The sequence below is a fragment of the Drosophila gunungcola genome, unplaced genomic scaffold (genome assembly GCF_025200985.1).
Source record: "Drosophila gunungcola strain Sukarami unplaced genomic scaffold, Dgunungcola_SK_2 000078F, whole genome shotgun sequence".
Taxonomy (NCBI): Eukaryota; Metazoa; Arthropoda; class Insecta; order Diptera; family Drosophilidae; genus Drosophila; species Drosophila gunungcola.
This window is the reverse complement of record NW_026453241.1, coordinates 311,329-330,767: the sequence shown is the minus strand read 5'-3', so window position 1 is coordinate 330,767 and position 19,439 is coordinate 311,329. Positions and strand designations below refer to the sequence as shown.

General features: G+C 42.7%; 4 protein-coding genes across 6 annotated transcripts in view; 2 read left to right on the top strand and 2 right to left on the bottom strand.

The window, feature by feature from the left end:
• The window catches only part of LOC128264786 (uncharacterized), a 76,178-nt gene that overhangs the window by 21,635 nt on the left and 35,104 nt on the right, over window positions 1-19,439 (bottom strand). The window lies entirely within an intron of this gene.
• LOC128264774 (inositol polyphosphate-4-phosphatase type I A) lies at window positions 29-10,935 on the top strand. Of its 3 annotated transcripts, none has more exons than XM_053000433.1 (9): window positions 29-337; window positions 550-693; window positions 877-1,035; window positions 1,088-1,396; window positions 1,964-2,482; window positions 3,935-4,484; window positions 5,950-7,264; window positions 8,431-9,164; window positions 10,349-10,935. In XM_053000433.1, exons 2-9 carry the CDS (start codon window positions 573-575, stop codon window positions 10,479-10,481), a joined length of 3,840 nt encoding a protein of 1,279 aa, XP_052856393.1. In that variant the 5' UTR covers window positions 29-337; window positions 550-572; the 3' UTR covers window positions 10,482-10,935. The 3 variants fall into 3 exon arrangements, with proteins under 3 accessions (XP_052856393.1, XP_052856394.1, XP_052856395.1); XM_053000434.1 differs by having other exon boundaries at window positions 29-341; XM_053000435.1 differs by lacking the exons at window positions 877-1,035; window positions 1,088-1,396.
• Window positions 10,839-12,590, bottom strand: LOC128264783 (39S ribosomal protein L38, mitochondrial). Its single transcript, XM_053000448.1, has 5 exons — window positions 12,357-12,590; window positions 12,116-12,271; window positions 11,679-12,048; window positions 11,325-11,623; window positions 10,839-11,250 (listed from the first exon to the last, which is right to left on the bottom strand). The coding sequence occupies exons 1-5, from the start codon at window positions 12,505-12,507 to the stop codon at window positions 10,964-10,966; spliced, it is 1,263 nt and encodes a 420-aa protein (XP_052856408.1). The 5' UTR covers window positions 12,508-12,590; the 3' UTR covers window positions 10,839-10,963.
• LOC128264788 (mpv17-like protein 2) lies at window positions 13,410-14,532 on the top strand. Its single transcript, XM_053000455.1, has one exon. It carries the CDS (start codon window positions 13,691-13,693, stop codon window positions 14,441-14,443), a length of 753 nt encoding a protein of 250 aa, XP_052856415.1. The 5' UTR covers window positions 13,410-13,690; the 3' UTR covers window positions 14,444-14,532.

The following is a 19,439-nucleotide window of genomic DNA, read 5'->3' as shown; positions in this document are numbered from 1 at the left end:
GCTGGCATCGATGTTGGCATCGATTCCCCCCACCCCCCTCTGAAGTGTAACAGCAGCGCAGGCTGCTTATCTACTAAATGTAATTAATTTGCTTGTTATTGGAACAATTTAAGAGATTACTAGCCTGAGGCAGTCAATCCGGCGTATGAGCCAGTCCGTTGGCCAGCAGGAGCAGCCAGTGAGAGAGAGAGAGAGAGGGAGACAGAGGGGAAGTGGCATTCGCAGAAAACAGCTGGACACAAACAGCAGCAGCAGCAGCAGCAGCAGCAACAACAATAACAAGGCAGTAACGAGGTCGCAGGACCAAAAAAAGAAAAAGGAGGCGCAGGAGTAGGAGGTGTGTATGTGTACCCACTGGCACGCCCACTGCGCAGTCCCACGCCCACTGCGCCCCATATCCACTGGGCACGTACACACACATCTTGCAAATGCCGTGAATAATTGATGTGGCTGTGTGCCGTGTGCCGTGGGCTGCGGACTGCGGACTGCGGACTGAGGCGTGCCCGTCCATCTATGGAGCTACTAATCGAATGGGCTGTTCCCATCCAGGCTGTTGCCATCAGCACATCGCCATGCGCTTTAACAAGTCGGAGCTAAACGCACTGGCCAGCAATCCAGCAACCCGGTTCGACAAGGAGGGCCTGCTCATCATCATCGACCGGCAGGAGGGCTTCCTGTGGCGCTCCAGCGAAGGTATGCCCTGATAACCGACACCCATTAGCTAGGCTGCACAACCATTCCAGCTGGCACCTGCACCCACAACCACAATCACAACCACTCCATCCTGTCCTGACCTGTCCTGTTCTGTCCTGTTCAGTCCTGTTCAGTCCAGGCACACACTTGGCTTATGCACACACTTCATTCTCCCGCCCACAGTCAGAGTTGAACGTTGGTGTAAACTGCGTGGCAATTTACTGTTCTACCTCAAGGATAAGGACCCCAAGTCCGCGGTGGCCGGCCTACTGGTGCTGGAGAACTGTCGTCCGCGCATACAGAACGAGGAGCGTGACCCGGAGGGCTACGTTTTCGATCTAGGTGAGTGGTGGCCTTTAATGCCCTGCCCTGACTAATTGCTTTTCGATGACAGACTTCAAGGACAGCTCGTCGGAGCGGTTTATCAGCCGATCGTCGGCCGAACGTCTGGCCTGGGTGCACTGCATCGAACAGGCCTCCAGCGAGAAGCTGAACCTGCTCATCCGCCAGCTTAAGGATCAGATTGTTGTCAAGAGCCGGCAGTTGAACGGCCCGGGAATGGGCAACCACATTGATCTGGGCATGCCCCTGGAGCAGCAGGTGCAGGAGCAGATGCAGATGCACCAGCACCAGCAGCAGCTGCAGGTCCAACCAGCGGAGGAGTTGCCCCCCTTGGAGGCGGCAACGACGGCGCCGTTTGAAGGTGATCTTATACAGTTCTAACCCAACCCAACCCAAACAAAACAAAAAAACCAAACAATCAGCCAAGGAGCGCGGATATCGTTATTGTTTCTGTTCTGTTAACCAAATCTAAATATTCGCCCATCCAACCGCACCTGCACTCCCACCCTCTCGCTCATTTCCACTCACCCACATCCTGTTTATAGTCATTAGATGCCATATAATCGCTTCATTCGCAAACATTCTGCATATATATGATTAAATTTTGTATGTTGTATATGTCGTTATATCTAATCGTAACCGGAGATGGGTGGCGATTGAACGGAAACGTTTAAGGTTTCGCTCTCCTTTATTGAATTTATATGTTCTATATTTAAGTTTAATCCAAATGGCAATTGGATATGGAATTTAATCCATGTGATGGAACTGGAAAAGATGAATTTATTCTTGGAATAAACTTTGTTTTGCTAATGAATTTAAACGGAACTAACTGTTGTTTGTTATTTAATCCCACCCGCGTTGCCCAGCCGCCCCGAATGAATGCCTCTGTAGTGTGCTCACCTGGTCTCTACGCTTCTTCTACTTGCAGAACTCGATCTCTCGGAGCTGCCCATTTGCGAGACGGCCCTCTCCTGTGATACCCTGCCCCTGGACGCTGTGGGGCGACCGCCCAATCCGCAGGTGGTGTGCTCGCTGCTGCCCGCGGCTGGAGAGGATTGCCTGTGGCGGGAGCACGCCCGCACCGAGCTGCAGGAGCGGACACGCAGCCCGCAGTTCCTGTGCACCATGCGCTTCCAGCGCAGCGCCGGCTTCTCTGCCGCCACGCGCCTTCGCTTCAGCGTCCTCGATGTCCGCGAGCGGATGACGCTCACCGCCCTGCCACTGGGCCACGCCGAGGTGGCCCTGGGCGTCATCCAGGACACCAGCCGGCTGCGCCTGCCACTCACGTCGCCGCGCGGCGAGTGCGGCTTCATCACGCTGGCCTCCTGGTCGCCCGACGCCGCCGTGGAGCCCGGCCAGTCGGGGAACGGGCCGCCGCGATCCAGCACCCAGCTCTTCGAGGGATCAGGCGCCGCCACGGGCGCCACCACCGGGAGCAGCAGGCGAGGTGAGAAGTGCAGGGTTTGCATATAGCATAATTTGTACATAATAAGGCACTGCGGAAATTATCAGATTGCTTTAAAAGGGTTATTTGCTTAGGGACGAACATTTTAAAACGCGAATTCTTCAGATGACGTCTTTACTAAATAGCAATTGGATCTACAAGAGCAGCCGGCGAGGAGAAAGCGGAGAGGTTGGAGTTAGATTGCATAATATATATCAAGAGGAAAGGATTATTTACTTTGGCAGAAAATTTTTTAAAACGCGAATTCTTCAGTTTCTATTGAGTCGTTCATAAATTCTGACGCTATTAACCAAATAACGGTTGGTTCTACCAGTTTTCTTATACCACAAAATCGTATTATCAAAGAATTTAAAACGCGAATTCTTAAGAATGCCTTTCTATGACATTTTTACTAAACGAAGTAAATCTTCGTCATGCCTCGATTTCTATAATATATGTAATATATAATATATATATTTAAAATGACGCTTTTACTAAACTAATATTATTTCTGCTAATACTAACACTTTGTTCTAACTTTGGAACTGCAAAATCCCATGGAAATAACTAAACATACTGCGTAGATAATAACAATTTATGACATTATCACTAAATGTCGTCGATTGCAATCTTCAGAGTTTATTTAGAATATATACATATAATTGGTTCTATAAGAACTCTGGAGCTAAAAAATCCCATTATCTTAATAACAAAACGTACTGCGGCATGATAACAATTTAAAATGCGATTATCTAGTAAGACGTTTTACTAAATGACGTTTGGTTATACCAGAACCTATAAGACCCCATTATAGAAATAACATTACAAACCAATGCTGATAATGTTATAATCATTTAAATAATTTTAGCATATGAAACATAGTACCATATATTTATGGGTTAAATGCTTTGTATAATTTAAACTCTTAATCATTACAGTATAGGAATCATTCTGATGTGATACCATGGGTGTCCCAGAAATCCCTGAAAAATTGGTCGTTATTCCAAAATCTAAAGGGAATTCAATAGACAGTGCATTTTCTTAGGCTTTTGAAATAATTAATTTTCAACTCTATAGAGGGATATAAAATATTTGTTAAATACTTAAAAGGTTTCTGGGGACACCAACATTTGAGTTTGGGTTAGAATAGGTGATTTATGGGATACCTTATGCTCGTGATCCCAAAATTTAAACGGAATTTAATGGGTAGTGCATTTAATTTTTAATTGTGATATAATTTTTTCCAACTCTATGGAGGGATTTGAAATATTTACTCAAAATTTAAAAGGTTTCTGGGAACACCAACGTTTGAGTTTGGGTTAGAATAGGAGATTTCTGGGATATCTTACGCCATTGTATAAACATTTGATTATCCAAGAAATGATCTTTGAGGCTATTACTACTGTACCATATAGACCTTACTGACAAATTGCTTATTCATCATCCTATCCACAGCCCATCGCCGCACCCAGTCGTTGCCGCCGAAGCTGGGCGTCCGCTTGTTTGTGCCCCAGCAGTGTGGCCTGCAGCGGGTGTGCTCCAATCCCCGCCTGCGCACCTACCGCCTCCACTCGTCCCTGGGTGCGGACATCAGTGTGCAGGAAACGCTGCTGGAGGCGCGCCTCTGCTGCCTGCTGCCCCAGCAGCTGCTCTCCATCTGGATACAGCGCGAGAAGGAGCTGCTGCAGGAGATCTCCGGCATGGGCGAGCTGAGCGGCGAGTGGCGCTGGCGGCAGATGAACCTGCTCGAGGAGCATCTGCGCCTGCTCAAGGACTACTCGCAGGCGAAGCAGAACATCCAGCAGCTGGCCCGCGACGGCGTCTCCTTCAAGCGCTCCTCGGCGAAGGCGGACGAGGCGCTGGAGTTCCTGCCGGTCAACCTGCACGTCCAGCGGATGTGGGCCCAGAACGACACAATGCAGCGGCGCGGCCTCCTCGACGTGGTCACCGTGGGCGCCTTCACGCGCCACGATGCCAAGGGACGCAAGTGCGGTGGCCTCATCAAGTGAGTGGAATTTGTCAGGGACTGCATTTGCATTTGTGTTATCTTAATCAAAAAATCAATAACTTAAAATGGCCCATCAAGAAGCAATCAAATGCTTGGCCAACTCATCCATTTTCTACAAGAATTTTACATTTTTTAATTTTAATAATCTTGTTTTAGAATAATAATTGATTTTGAAAAAAAAAATATCAAAAAATAGGGATTATATAAAATTATTATTTTATTAAAATTTTTTTTGGCTGAAATAAAACCTTTTCCTAAACTGAGGGTTCTGTGTGCAGATAAATTTATCAAAAATAATCATTATATTTTTTTTTTTGTGTTAATAATTATTATTCTGGAAGGGTTTTAAAAAATCAAAAAAGACTGATTTTTATGTGATTTTTAAAATAAAACTCATAATGAATACGGTCCTTGTAATATATTCAAAAATTGCTGTGTTAAAAACCTTAGCTTTTGTACAATGTCGGCCAAGAGTTTGTATATAATTTTAAAATCGAAAGCTTCGAATTATATGTCAAGTTTTTAAAAAACTATCTCAAGAACACATATAAGAAAATTATAAGAACTTCGAGGAGCCACTAAAAAAGTGCACTCTTTAAAAATATTATTGTGTTTGGTTCGCTATCGCTATAAAGAAATGACGAAATGGTACTTGGTGCTTTTACCAAACCGGCTTATATTTTTCCCCAAGATATTTAGAACTTGGCACCTGGTTCAGAACAGATTTTAACTAAAAATCAAAAAACTTCAGTGGGTACATTCCGACCTTTTATAATATTTTTGATCAGCATCACTATTCCATTTAGTTACGTCTCTCTCTCAGTTTTCGAGCTATCTGGATGAAAATGTTATTTTTATTGCAGGTAGAATATATATCATAAAGCTCGAATAGTACCAATCGAAAAATAAATTAAACAAAATTATAACTGGTTTGTAACGAACGATCATTGATTTTAAACATAAAAAATTCAAAACATAGTCGTTTTATATAATATTTTATTTTTGTAATATCTTCAAGGTATTATAAATTTTGTCTATTCTTCCTTTCTTGTTAGAATAGATTTTAATATTTAAAATATTTCATTTAATAGCACACATTTAAATAATATTTTTCACGTTAATACAAGTATTTTAATATACAATAATGCAATTGGAAATGTTGAACTCAATAGCAAAAAATTTGTTTTTACATCTACATCTAGTTTTGTATTTCAATTTATCTTTTCAAATGATTCTCAAAAGTTTAAATGGTTAATTGTATGCAAATAATAAGAAGAAACTCAAACCTAAATAAATAAAACTGCTGAAATCCAGATATCCCAAGTAAATGTAATTTAAATTGTTGAGCTTAAGGCCTTTTACTAATTTAAGATTAAATCAATTTTTTAGCTTTCAGTTTCAACTATAAGTTAAGCATGGTATAAATAAAAGTAAATTAATTCATTTACATTTTGTTCTCCAGGCTGCTGCAGGAGAGCAAGTCGTGGAAGCTGGAGCAGAGCAATGCGTGCAAGGTGCAGGCGGCCAACGACGCCGTGCAGGCCACCAAGCAGCTGCGCAAGGAGATCGTCGAGCTGATGTCCCAGCTGCTCCAGCTGGCCGGCCGGCGCAGCTCCAAGGACATGATGCCGTTGTGCAACCAGATGGTGGCCCGCACCCGCACCCTGCTCAACATCTGGGAGCCGAGCATCGTCGAGGAGGCGGTGGCCTTCATCGAGCGCCATCGCATCATCGAGGAGCCGGAGAACGTGCTGATGGAGCCGATGTCGCCGTTCCGCAAGATCACCCAGCAGCTGACGGCCCTCGAACTGAAGTCGCCGGAGCTGGAGGACTTTGCCACGCCGGTGGTGGCGCCTCCGGACCTCTGGCCACGCGGCCAGCCCCCTCTGATGCGCTCCAACAGCTGGCATCCGAGCAACAGCTCCCCGTCCAGCTCGCTGGACATCCGGGCCATCGACTCGCTGCAGCATGTGGTCAAGTGCTATAATGATCACTTGCGCAGCCTGGAGCAGGGCGGGAATCCCCGCCAAATGGAGGCGGAGGAGGCCACATATCAGTCGCTGCCGCTGGCCTGGCAATCCACACAAGTTTCGGATGCCCCAGCCCATCCATCCGTGCTGCAGCTCATCGATCTGGACGAGATCGGGCGACAGGCACAGCGACAGCAGCGTCAGCAGCGTGGTCAACAGCCGCCGGCCGGCTTCCTGGACACCAAGCTGATGAGCTCATCGCCGTCGGCCAACTACTACCGGCCCACGGAGGAGCCGGAGCCCCTGGATCTCACCCAGCTGAACATCGAGGCCAGCGTGATGTGTCTGGTCAGCAAGCTGAAGTTCTTCTGCGGCCGCTGCGACAGTCCGGCCATCCGGCTGCGTCACCCCAAAGTGCCCATCAAGCGGGAGGGCTTCGCGGTGGCCCCGCAACAGGCGCCGGATGTGATAGCCGCCCAAGCAGCACCCAGGCTCGACCTGGCCACCAAGCTGACACTGCAGCCATCAGACTCCGTCTCCGTCCCGGGCACTGCCTCTGCTCTGCCCGTGGGCGCTGGAGTTGCTGTGAGGAAGGGCAACAAGTTCACCGACGGCCTGGACCTCTCGATGACCACGGATTGGGCGGCCGAGCTGCGGCCGAGCATGCGCAAGCTGCGCCACGCCATGGACCGCCTGCTGAAGACCGCCCGGCTGATGCACTCCGTGCAGCGCCTGCAGCAGGACATGCGCTGCAACCGGCTCCAGGCGAGCATCACCTACCGCAGGGACGTCTGCTTCTCCCAGGCGGTAAGATTCATTTGAGTTTCTTTTTTTTGTCAGTACTGGGTAGTATATAGATACTTTTGCCTGGACAAAGCTGCGGTCAAAATGATAGTGGTTTTTTTTTTTTGGCTAACGGAAAAAGCAATCGAAAATAGTTTGCGAGCAAGTTTGTGTTTCCGGGGAAAAGGTTTTTAAATTAATTAAATAATGGTTATAAAATCATTTACTACAGTATGCATTACTACTAAAGAAATCATTATTAGTATAAGTAGTTTTTTAGCTGTTGGAAATAGCAATCGACAATAGTTTGGGAACAACTTTTCAAAAACTTGTTTGTATTTCCGTGATGAGGCAAATATTAAATTAAACATATATAATAGGTATAATATCTATAAATATTTCCTAAAAGAAATGTTTTTAAACATATTAAATAGTTGTTGTTAAATCATTTACTACAGTATACATTAATACAGTAAATTTAAAAAATCATTTGTTTTCCCTGAAAAACTAAAACAGTATCAATGAAATCATTATCAGTATTATTAGTTTTTTAGTTTATGGAAATAGTTTTGGAGAGAGTTTAAAAAAAATTTTTTTTTTTGTATTTTTGTGTAGCAAATACTATTAACTCAATGGGGCAAATATGAAAATATACATTTATAATAGGTATAACATCTATAAATATTTCTAAAATAGCTTGATTAAAAAATTTTTTTTTAACTTATATTTATTGCTTTTTATATACCTTAGGAAAAAGCTGAGCTAGGTAATTTAGGTTCTAAAAAGTTTTTATTTATTTTTGTTTTAAAATTAGCTTGATAACACTAAATTATGTTTTTATTTTTTTCGTATATGTGAATGCGAATAAAATTGAAGATTACTCTCTTGGCAGTTTTCAGTGAGTAACCCCTTATTCGCATCTTTTTAGAGAAGAAACCCATATTTTCCTGAGCTTAAGAATTCGCGATATTTATCGTTTTAAAATTTCTCTTTTGCTTGTGATTTTTTATAATTGTAACCAAAATGTTAAAAACCAAAATGTGTATATTCGAACACAGTTGGAAATTGGCCAATAAATATTAATATATTAAAGATGCAAGCAAGTAAAATAGGTAACTGATCAGTTTTCCGTGTTTTCCAATGACAATGACCAATTGATTACCCGCTTACACCGAACTCCTTATTTCCAGCTAACCGCTCTGGTCAGCTCCCTGATGCTGCGGCTGTGGGGCAGCGAGCTGGACATGGGCTACCTGGTGATGCTGCGCGACCTGGGCCCCCTGGCCTACTTCGAGGGCCTGCTGACGCTGTACGGCAACGAGGCGGACATGTGGAGCGACATGTGCATCGCCATCGAGGACCTGTCCGCCGTCAGCTTCCAGCTGGTGCGGGCCCAAGGCGAGGCGGCGATGGCGCCGACGCCCAGGATCACCGGATCGCGGCAGGCACTGGAGGTGCAGCTGCCGGTGCCGGAGCACTCGCTGCCGGGCAACGGCACCTCCATCGCGTTCAAGATCACGCCCGTCTTCTTCAACATCGGCATCAACGAGAAGGCCAGCTTCGCGGAGACACTCGGCCAGACGCGCGAGCAGCACCGCTCCAACTGGGACAACTATCTGCGCCTGAGCCAGTACTTCGGGCGCTACCGCAAGCTGGGCCTGGGCTCTGTCGACGCCGGCGAATCGCTGCAGTCGCTGCTCGGCTTCATGGAGCAGCAGCTGCGGGCCAACGTGTCCAAGAACGTCAAGATACTGCACCTGGCCGAGGACGCCTGCCGGCTGATGGACGGCCTGCGGTTCACCTCCTGCAAGAGCGCCAAGGACCGCACCGGCATGGCGGTCACCCTGGAGCAGTGCCGCGTCCTCGTCCGCGAGTTCCAGCTGCCAGCCAAGCACGTGCCTTATGCGCTCAGCACAATGCGAAGGTGAGTTTTTAAATCGAATCTCTAAAGTGTTCCAAAGTAGTTCCCATCTGTTTTTGAGTGCATGCAACAATGTATGGTGAGAAATACGTCTGCAGATTTTATTGCACTTTGTCTTGAAGCATTACTAAATTAAAAAACAATTGAAAATATTATTGCTGATTGGATAAAAATATTGATTTTATGCTTCGAATCTCTATAGTTTTTCAAAGTAGTTACAATCTATTTTTGAGTGCATGCAAACAATGCATGGTGAAAAATACAAAAAAAAATGGAAATATTTTGGTTGAATGGTTAAAAATATTCGTTTTATGTCTGATTAAAAACTAAACTAAACTTATTAATACCTTTAAAAATTGTTGATATTTCAAAAGAGGTTGTCTATTTTTTCAACCGCACTTCCTAAAATGTTGTACTTCAAATTACAAATGGTAAAGCCTCTTAAAAAATTTATTTTTATGTATGGATAGCCATTTTTGTCGGGTTTTTAATTTTAAAAAGTTTTTAAAAATAATAATCACTGCAGAAGCATTGCAGGACTGCAATAAACGATTTCTTTTCTATTCTCTTTTAGTTGAAATAAAACTAAAAGAAAAAGGTGTTATTGCGCTTGGAAAAGTGTTATTGCACTTGCAGATGTGTTCACCATAAGGTTCTTCCGAAATCCTCAATAGAAATTCATTAAAAAACCACATATAATTATTATTTTAAGGCCTGTTCGCGGTATACTGAAAGTCGGCTTTAAAGTTTTTATACATATATGGAGTGTTTTAACTGTCAAACATATTTTGAATAGTTTAAAAAGGCTAAAAACATATTCAAAGAGATAAAGCCTTGCGTTCATCACCCTCTAATCTTTATTTATGAAATCATTTGCTCTTTAACATTAAAAGGTTATATTCAAAAACTAAAATTTTTATTAATTACATGAAAAGTTCTTTTAAATATATTTGATTTAAAGATGACTATATTTTTATAATCAAAATTATTTTTCAGCTTAAGATATAGAACTCGATTTAATGAAGTTTAAAATGTCTCTTAGCAAGAAATACCTATTGCCAAAACATTTTCAAAAGAAAATTTTCTAACATTTTTATTTACTGTGTGTGTTGTAAGCTATGATAGAAAAAATATATAAGAAAGGAACCTATTGAATTGAAATTATATACTTATATTTTTTATTCCAGTGAGGGCACGCGCATGGACAACGTACTCAAGAACATTGGGAAGCGAAAGTATGCCTTCAATCGAACTCAGGTCTCTTTTCTGCCGGCCATGTACAGGCCGCCAGTTGGTAGTTACGGCAAGGCGCAGACTTAAGGACTCCAAGCGGGATAGGGATCGGGATAGGGATCCCCTTCTGAATTTCCAATAGAAGTACTTAAGAGGACTCGAACTGGTCAACACATAAGATATATCAACGGAGCAAAGCAAAACAAAACGTATAAAACTGTGCCAAAAATACAAAACACAATTTAACCAATTTTGCGCAAGGCAAACAAAACAATACAAAACGAATCGAAAAGTGAGAGAAAATAATAGGAAACTAATTAAATTAGCACATTGAAGGAGTATCTTCCGGACAATTGTTAACGCATCACACAATTCCAATTGCAATACGGTAGTGTCTCCCGCTATAACCCCCATATTCCCATATTTATTTAGGCTATATCCAGATAGTTGTAGTTTGCAGATGAGGCAACCGTGTACTTTAGCGACTCATGTACTTCCAGTGAATAAAAAAACAAACTTGTTAACCACTATTACACACAAACTTAACGTGACTGAGCTAGCCCCTATCCCTAATAGTCCTGCACCCGTCCGGTGCCCAGACGTTGCTTCCGGATCTCGGTCTTCAGCCACGAGGGCACATCGCGTATGGCATGGGCGTTGGGGAAGCGCAACTGCTGCTCTGGTCCTTCAAATGGATGCGTTTTGGCCAGCTTGCGCTGCAGGTATTCCTTGTTGAGCTGCTTCTGGTCGCGATGCTTGTCCATGTACAGATTGAAGGGCTGCTTCAGCGGGAAGAACTTCTGGTCGGCCAGGTACGGCTTGGGGAAATCGTACTCGTAGACGGGCTCCTTGCACTCTGCACGAAAAAGGTATGGATAACGATGTCAGTCTGAGATCTGATATCTGATGCGAGCCCCACCCTCAACTCACTCAAGACATCATGGTAGAATGGGGTCAGCGACTCGTCCCAGTTGGTCTGATAGAAGGCCAGGCCGGCCGGCGTCAGCTGCTCCTGGTGCTGGCGATAGAAGTCCAGGGTGCGGAAGGTGCGCTTCTCCAGGTTGCTGTAGTCGGCATCGTTTATCTGATAGGAGCCCAGATCGAGGCGCTGCTGCTGCTTGTAGAGCACAAAGACCATGCGCTGGTAGCCAACGCCGCGCGGCGGGAACGGTGGCAGATACTCGGCAAGCACCTGGCCATCGGCCACCTTGCCATTGGGTATATTGGCACTGGGCAAAGGGAGGATCAGTCGCGATCAGGCGGATCATTGTCATCATAGCTTACATGAACCAATGCAGGCACTCGGCCGTGGCATTTGTGTAGTGCGCATCGGGATTGGTGGCCACCAGGGTCCACCAGCAAGTGGTGTCCTGGCCAGCGGCGGCCGGTTGTCCGGTGATGGGATCCAGCAGGCCATCGAAGGTGATCTGCGGCGCCTTGGCCGCCTCCGCCGGCTTGATCACGTTGCCATTGTAGACGGGTGCCAAGCTGTCGCCCTCCAGCTGGTAACCAATGTTGAGCGGGACCCGGGGCACAAAGTAGGCGCTGCCGAAGAGGTGCTCGAAGATGCCGTAGTGATCGGCCAGCAGGCGCAGATCATGCTGTCCCGTGGTCCGGACATAGGTCCGCTGCACCTTGTCCAGGTCGATGATCACTGCGGGGGCAGCAGATAGGTTAATCCAATGGGAATGTGACCCGCCCCCCCCCCTGCATCCACTCACGCTTGTTGCTGCGCGCCAGCTGCTCCAGTTCCTTGCTGCTGCGCTGCGCCCTCAGGTGCTCCAGTCGCGCCTTCAGCTGCGCCGATCGCGACTCCTTCAGCTGCGGGAAGCCAATGTTGATGCGGGCCACCACCTCCGGATCCGTGGCGGTCTCCTCTGGGATGAAGATGTGTACGGATATGTATTATCTGGGGCAGGAGACCCGGCGGGCGAGTGGTTACATCAACGCCGCATCGCTTACCTTGCACCCGCTGCTCCAGGGTACGGGCCACGCCGGGCGGCTTGCCTCGGATGGTGTGTCCTTGCCGTGTTCCCGTCAGCAGCACGCTGGCCTGGGCACCACGGACGCCCTGGTTGAGGCCGCTTTTCATTAACAAATTACTGAACGACATGGTTTTGTAATTTGCAGGCGGCTCCGTTCGGTATATACGTGATGGAAGTCAAGATAATATACCGTAAAATACTTTTTATACCATTATTCAAGAATACCACAAAGTATACCGCAACTCATATAGGGTATTCCCGTCGCACTTGAAAAGAAAAGGAGACAGCTGTGTGAAATCAGGGGAAAACTATCGAAAGCGAGTAGAGTTGGAGATGGTAAAATAGGCTTGCTTAACTAAAGTTATTTATGTAGGTTTCTTTTTTTTTTATAAGTTGATCTGGCTGATTCATATGATTTATTTACTATATTTTAAATGTTGTAAAAGCATGTCATATTTTAACATTATTAAACGTTACATAGAGTACTTATAATTAACTTAATATCCTATTGTTTCGATTCTTTATTTGAATACATTAATTACAAAATACTAATCTTTACTTGTGCCCTTATTTCTGAATATATTCTAAGCTATTTAGCTTTTAATTTATTAGGTTTTCGGTGATAGAATATTTTGTTGAAGTTGGTTGGGTTGCGCTATGTAACTGGGACAGTTGTTTGCCAGAACATAAATATTAAATCCTAGTTTTAAAAACGTACAAAAAGGTAGAGTACTTTCTGAATGTTAGCACTTGAGGAAACGACATAAAATTGTTCCTGTTGAATTGAATGACCCGCTGACCCGCGTAGCAAAAGTATTTTTAAATTGCTGTAACAAGTATAAGGTTTTTAAGAAATGGCGAAATTTCTGAAAATTAAATTTGTTTGGCAAAGAGCTAACCGAAATTCAGCGATTCAGTGGCTTAGAAAATACCCCGAATGTTATTTCCAAATCACGGTAAACGCGTGAGTGATTTCACTCACTAGAAAACTATCGATAACACGTTTGCCAGCCCTAGTCTGACCAGCTGTTTCTAAAAACCCACTACACGTGATAGTTGTTATTGTTGTTGTTGCTGTTGCGTGTGTCCGAATTGCCTTTCAAAAGTCAAATCAACTAACGTAATTCGGAAAACCATGTTTAAAACTTTCTAAAATTACCCCAGGACCACGAGAGCACATCCCATTTTGGACACCACTAACACTATGGCTGGTCCGCCGGCGGACGACATATAAATATCGCAGACCGGCCACCAAAACCACTAAAGAACAGCACCACTTGAAGATTGGCAAATCCAGAGAAGCCGGACAGCATGCAATCCCTGCGCAGCTGCCCGGCTCGTGGCCTAATCCTCTCCAGCGCCATCCGCGGCGGCCAACGCAGCCTGCGCATGAGTTGGCCACGGAAGAGCGTCGCGCCAGGTGCAGGTGCAGGAGGAGGATTAGGAGCTGGAGCTGGAACTGGAGGCACCACCGCCACCGGCACCATCCGCTTTGCAGCGCTCCAAAAGCTACGAGAATGGCATGCCAACGCCTTTAGCAGCCGCTTCCTGCTCTTCACCAACGTGGGCATCTCGCTGTCCCTCAGCTGTGTGGGCGACATCCTCGAACAGCATCTGGAGATCTATTGCGGCGAAATCGAGCGCTTCGAGTCCACCCGCACCGCGCACATGGCCATCAGCGGGGTGACGGTGGGCGTGATCTGTCACTATTGGTACAAGATGCTCGACAAGCGTCTTCCCGGGCGCAGTATGCGCGTGGTGGCCAAGAAGATCGTGCTCGACCAGCTAATCTGCTCGCCCATCTACATCACCGTGTTCTTCGTCACACTGGGCCTGCTGGAGCGAAAGGACAAGCACGAAGTGTGGGAGGAGATCAAGGAGAAGGCCTGGAAGCTGTACGCCGCCGAATGGACCGTGTGGCCGGTGGCACAGTTCGTCAACTTCTACTGGATTCCCACCCATTACCGCATCTTCTACGACAACATCATCAGCCTGGGTTACGACGTGCTCACCTCGAAGGTCAAGCACAAGCAGTCGCACTCGCACCTCAAGAAGATTCCCTAACCCTGCGCCAGCCTCTTCCCTTGTAACTATTTATTATCAAAGCAAAAACCTTGTAAATACAGACGAGATCCCGTGTACAGACTAAACAATTGTGTATTAATCACAGCGGTTACAACGTTTGATTGAGCTGCCCAACTGGGCAACCAGTTTGGCTTCAATTTGGATCGCTGGCAACCGGTTCGAAAGTCTTGGCCAAAAAGGACCTGCAAGCACGAGTACAATGATCCGGGGCCGAGAAGGAACTGACCAAAAGGAAGCCCGTGCCGATGACGCACATGCAGTTCGACGAGGGCGATAAGATTCCCCCTCTAGCAACAGCCGAGCTAACAAACATGCGATGCGATGGCGATGGCGATGCCAAGCCTACCTTCTGAGTTGTTTCCACCTGATAAGCTCTGCTTGGCAGCCGCCTCAAAAATACTTTATAGAACCCATAACCATCGCAGTGATAAGGGGCTACTGAACGCATCATTAGAAACTATATATGTAGCTATAAATATATATAGGCACGTGAGGCTTTATATTCTATAGCTGAACTCACGAATTTCCAATTTTGCTGATTTGACTTTCAAAGATTCTTACTGAAATTAATCGGAGGTATTGAAAGCTTTAGACGATTATTCACTGGTCGAACGAAAATACACAAATAGCAGCGTAATGTTATTAAATTTAAAAAAAAAAGATTATTAGCTATTAAAATATATATATATATATATATATATATATATATGTATATTTAAATGGGTAAGCTTTAAATATTTGTATAACGATTCGCTTAAAATACAAGTTCAATTCAAGTTAGCAATAATAATTTGTTATATATTTAAAGTAACATATGTAAGTTAAAGAGTGTGAAATCAAATTGCTTTGGGAATTACACTTATAGCCAAACCAATTCTGTGGCCTTTATTATTGAGAAATTTTAGCTTTAAGGGAAAAAAAGATTTGGTCATTCTCTATCTTTATTTATTGGGCCCAAGAGAATCTTATCAAGTAATGACAAATTTTTTGGCGACACATCATACTTTCCAGCACTCCACCGCTTTCATACGCACGACTATCTATATACTATATAGATCGGGGGTGCGTGGAGAGTTCTGTCAAGTGTTTCTTCCTCATATCCATTAATGAAATGAGCTGCTGCCAGTTCTTATCTCGTTTGACTTCGCTTTTTATTTCAAGAGCGTTTAGTTAGAATCGTGCTTGACATTGATAATGAAAGTTTCCAAATAAAAAAAGAGCCAAACAAAACTCATTTCAATGCCATGTGGATGGCAACAAAATCGAGTTCTTTTTGGAAAAAAAAAAGCTGAATAAATTCCGAATTTCTTGCCTTCGCCTCGCATCGATTTGAATGTGTTTCGGTTGAAATTTATTTGAATTTTGCCATTGCTTAATTTTTTGCATATATGTATATGTGTCTGGTCTTGCGAATCGGAAAACAAGACCGGTTGGGAACCAGTTTTTTGGCTGAGAAGATTAATTCTCGATTTCGTCTCGCTACCTAGCAACCTAATCTTGTTTGTTTGGGGCCGCCTTCAGCAAAAAATAAGAATCGATACCGTTTGAATTTTTAATTTGATTTTATAATGAAAGTTTGCCAGTCGAATTAAGCAAAAAATGTTAATTTTAAGCAATCTTTTGATAATATACTTTTTTTGGTCTTAGAAATATTAACATTTTTGGAAAATCATTTTTAAAAAATTTTTAAATGAGCAAAATTCTAAAACTATAGAACAAACGTTCAAAATATTTTGTAAGCAATAACTTGAGGATAGTTAAGGTACAAGTATAGATCTATTAACTTGCTTACGGTTACGGGGCGTATACGCGTTGTGTAAGTCAGAGCATCATCCTCATAAATGAGAACACAAAAATGAACTCCATATCATATAATGGCGATCCAATTCAGGCCAATTTCCCCTTTATTCTGATAATATTCATAGTTGCATATGTTGTTTGCCTACTCGCGTCTTTGGATCATATCTGCTGACGCACTGCGTCGTCTGTCATGCATAAATGCGTGAGATAATCCACTGCCATCGCTCTAAGCTCGCGGATTGGTCGAATTTCAGGGCTCGTCCGCTTGTTGTTCACGCCATAATGATAAAAATACGAAAATACAGATGCAGAAAAAACGTACACAGATAAAAAAAGTTGTATTTGTTTTAATAAATGTTTGGTATTTAAAAAGTTCAGTAAATCCTGTTATTATTATATTTTTTTATACTTATATTCGATTTTTGAATAATGCTATAATCTCAAATATGATTATGTCAATTTTATTGAAAACAAATTGTATTATATTTATCTCTATTCAAAATAAAATATTAATTGTTGTTTAAAGCTTATGAAAAGATATAGATCTAACAGCATCTTGATTTTTACGTGGCAGTAGATCCTTTCCAATTGGGAACTGGTATTTAAAATATAACAAAGTTTATTCATTGTGGCATAAGTTGACATTCATAGGCTATAGGTAAAAAAAATACATACATATAGGAAAATAGAATGTTTTGCACAATAAAAAGAAATCACACAATAAAAAGAATCACAATAAAAGAAATCACAAAGTTTATAGTTTAAAAAGCTTTTGTAACATAGGACGCAAAAATAATGTACATTATATTCTGTTAAAAAAAAAACATATATTGAAAGATGTTAAAATGTTAATTTTAAACACTTTTGAATTGAAAAAGAATAACAAAATTTGTATTAAATAATATTCCGGAGACCATTCATATTTTCAGTTATTTGAAACCTCTAAAAAATGGATTCAATAGTGTGCAGTAAAAAATAAAAATTGTATTCTTTTAAACTTTAAGACCCAACATATTAGTTATTTTAAATCTCTTGAAATTATATCCCAAATCTATGGTTTTGAAGATCATCCTTAAAGGATTTTATTTCTTGCGGTGTATGGGTACATATATTGCATGGTGGTTATATAAAAATAACTCGGCGGGGGGTGATGACGATCGGAGCCGAAAGAGCGGCAAGTGGAGAGCAGCACACGCGCAGAAAAGTTTTGTAAAAGAGCCAAAGAGTTTGCGATGGCCAAAGAGCGCGAATATACATATAAAACAAATTTACGCAACTCGCGAACAGGTGCTCACCCATACACCCATAAACCCCTATACCCATAGGGTATATCATTTAAATTGGACACTATAGTCTGACGATCCGACGGATTGACGGATTGGCGGATTGAGTGACTGACTGTGCCAGCTAGGCACATTTTTTTGTGCCGTGTTATTCGTTTCTGTTGGCTTGGGGTTTTTTTACACATTTTTTTTGTGTGCTATAATTCGAATGCCGGGGAGCCACGCGCAAGTAAATTGTTACTCCGCCAAAAGGTGGGTGTGTGTGTAACTCTTTAGCATAAATTTGGATGGCGGGAGATTCGCAAGAATATGATCAACTAGTTGGTGCTCAGTGGAAGTGGAAGACACCTATAGAGGGTGTTGCTCAAAGTAGACTATGTTTGGAGAAACGGAAATACAAGAATTTTTTATATTTCCGGTTATTATCATGCAGTTTTTTTTTAAAAGGCACAATTTATGTATCTATTGTTTCCTTACTGTACGTCATATTCATAGGGGGGCTAAAGTTTCTTTACCAAATCTAATTAAATTTGTTTAAATACTAATGAATAAAATATACACTTTAAAGAAAGTAGGTTTTATATTGCAATATTGCAAAATCGGAGTTGTATTTATTTTCATAGAAGAGAAAATCAATCACATGTAATGAGTTTAAGCTCTATACGCCAGAAAAAATAAACTATTAAAAACTAGGAAAATAATAACCATTTTAATTAGTCCTTTTATTGTCTATACTGCCCTATACTCCCTTCAAATACCCTACAAGTGTCGGATGGCGGCAACAAAAGCCGGCCAAAAAGTAAAAGCTTTATAACAGAAAGAACGCATACAAAAGAGTCGTTTATTTGAGCATGAAAACAAATACATACACTTCTGGTATATTCATGCTGTTCACTTTATTTTCAACTTGGAGAGCCACACGTGTCGCAGACACGCCATCAAAAAAGATATACATGTATAGTGTATAGTAAATACGAATCTTCCAAAATCAGTCCATGTTTGTATCTTACTCCTTTTGGGCAACTTAAACGAAATGGGGGCTTGTCTTTAGCACGCGAGTTAGTCACGAGTTGAGACACAAAGAGCGATCGTTAAAAAAGATCGTAAAACGTTATGATTGTGGCAGTTTTGCTGTTCCTTTTTTTTCTCTTCTATATAATATCTATATTTTTAAGTTTTTTTTTTTGGTACCGTCCCCAACCTTGAAAAAAACGTAAGCGAAAAGAAATGAAATCAATTAGAGAGATAGTCGAGGCAGCTGGTAAACAGCAAAAATTCTGTTTTTTCCTCGAATCGCAACTCTTCGTTTGTTCGCATTGCGCTATTTTTGAATGCCAAAGATCGGCAGTGAAAATTCTGAAGGGGCCTGGGACCTTGAGCAGTAAAAAATGTGTTCAGAGATGCGAACAAGAAAATAAAGAAAGCTAGCGTAAGCAAATAAATCACTTGGACTACGCCCACCATTTTCGGACACCATAAATATCACAGTACATATAAGTTTTCACAGAAATGTGTTGACCAAAGTTAATCCATTAATGTGGAGAGCGAAAATTAATAAGGGATTTTTTCCAGACCATTGATCTCTCTTTGGATTTCTTTACATTTAAAGAGATTATTGGAAATTCATCATGAATATTTGCTAGGCTTATATTATCTATAATCACAAGTTGTTATATGTTTTAATTGATTTGGATTTGCATTTTAACTTTCAGCTTTACTGCCAGATTCATCATTTAAGCTCAGGTTGTTCATTAAATGTTGACTACAAATATTTGCGAGCCCAATGCTTCCAGATATTTCAGTTTGCTTAAGGAAACACACTATTATAAAAATATATCTAGAATTAAATATAAGAAGACTCTAACTACGCATGTCGAAGGATGTTAAGTTTT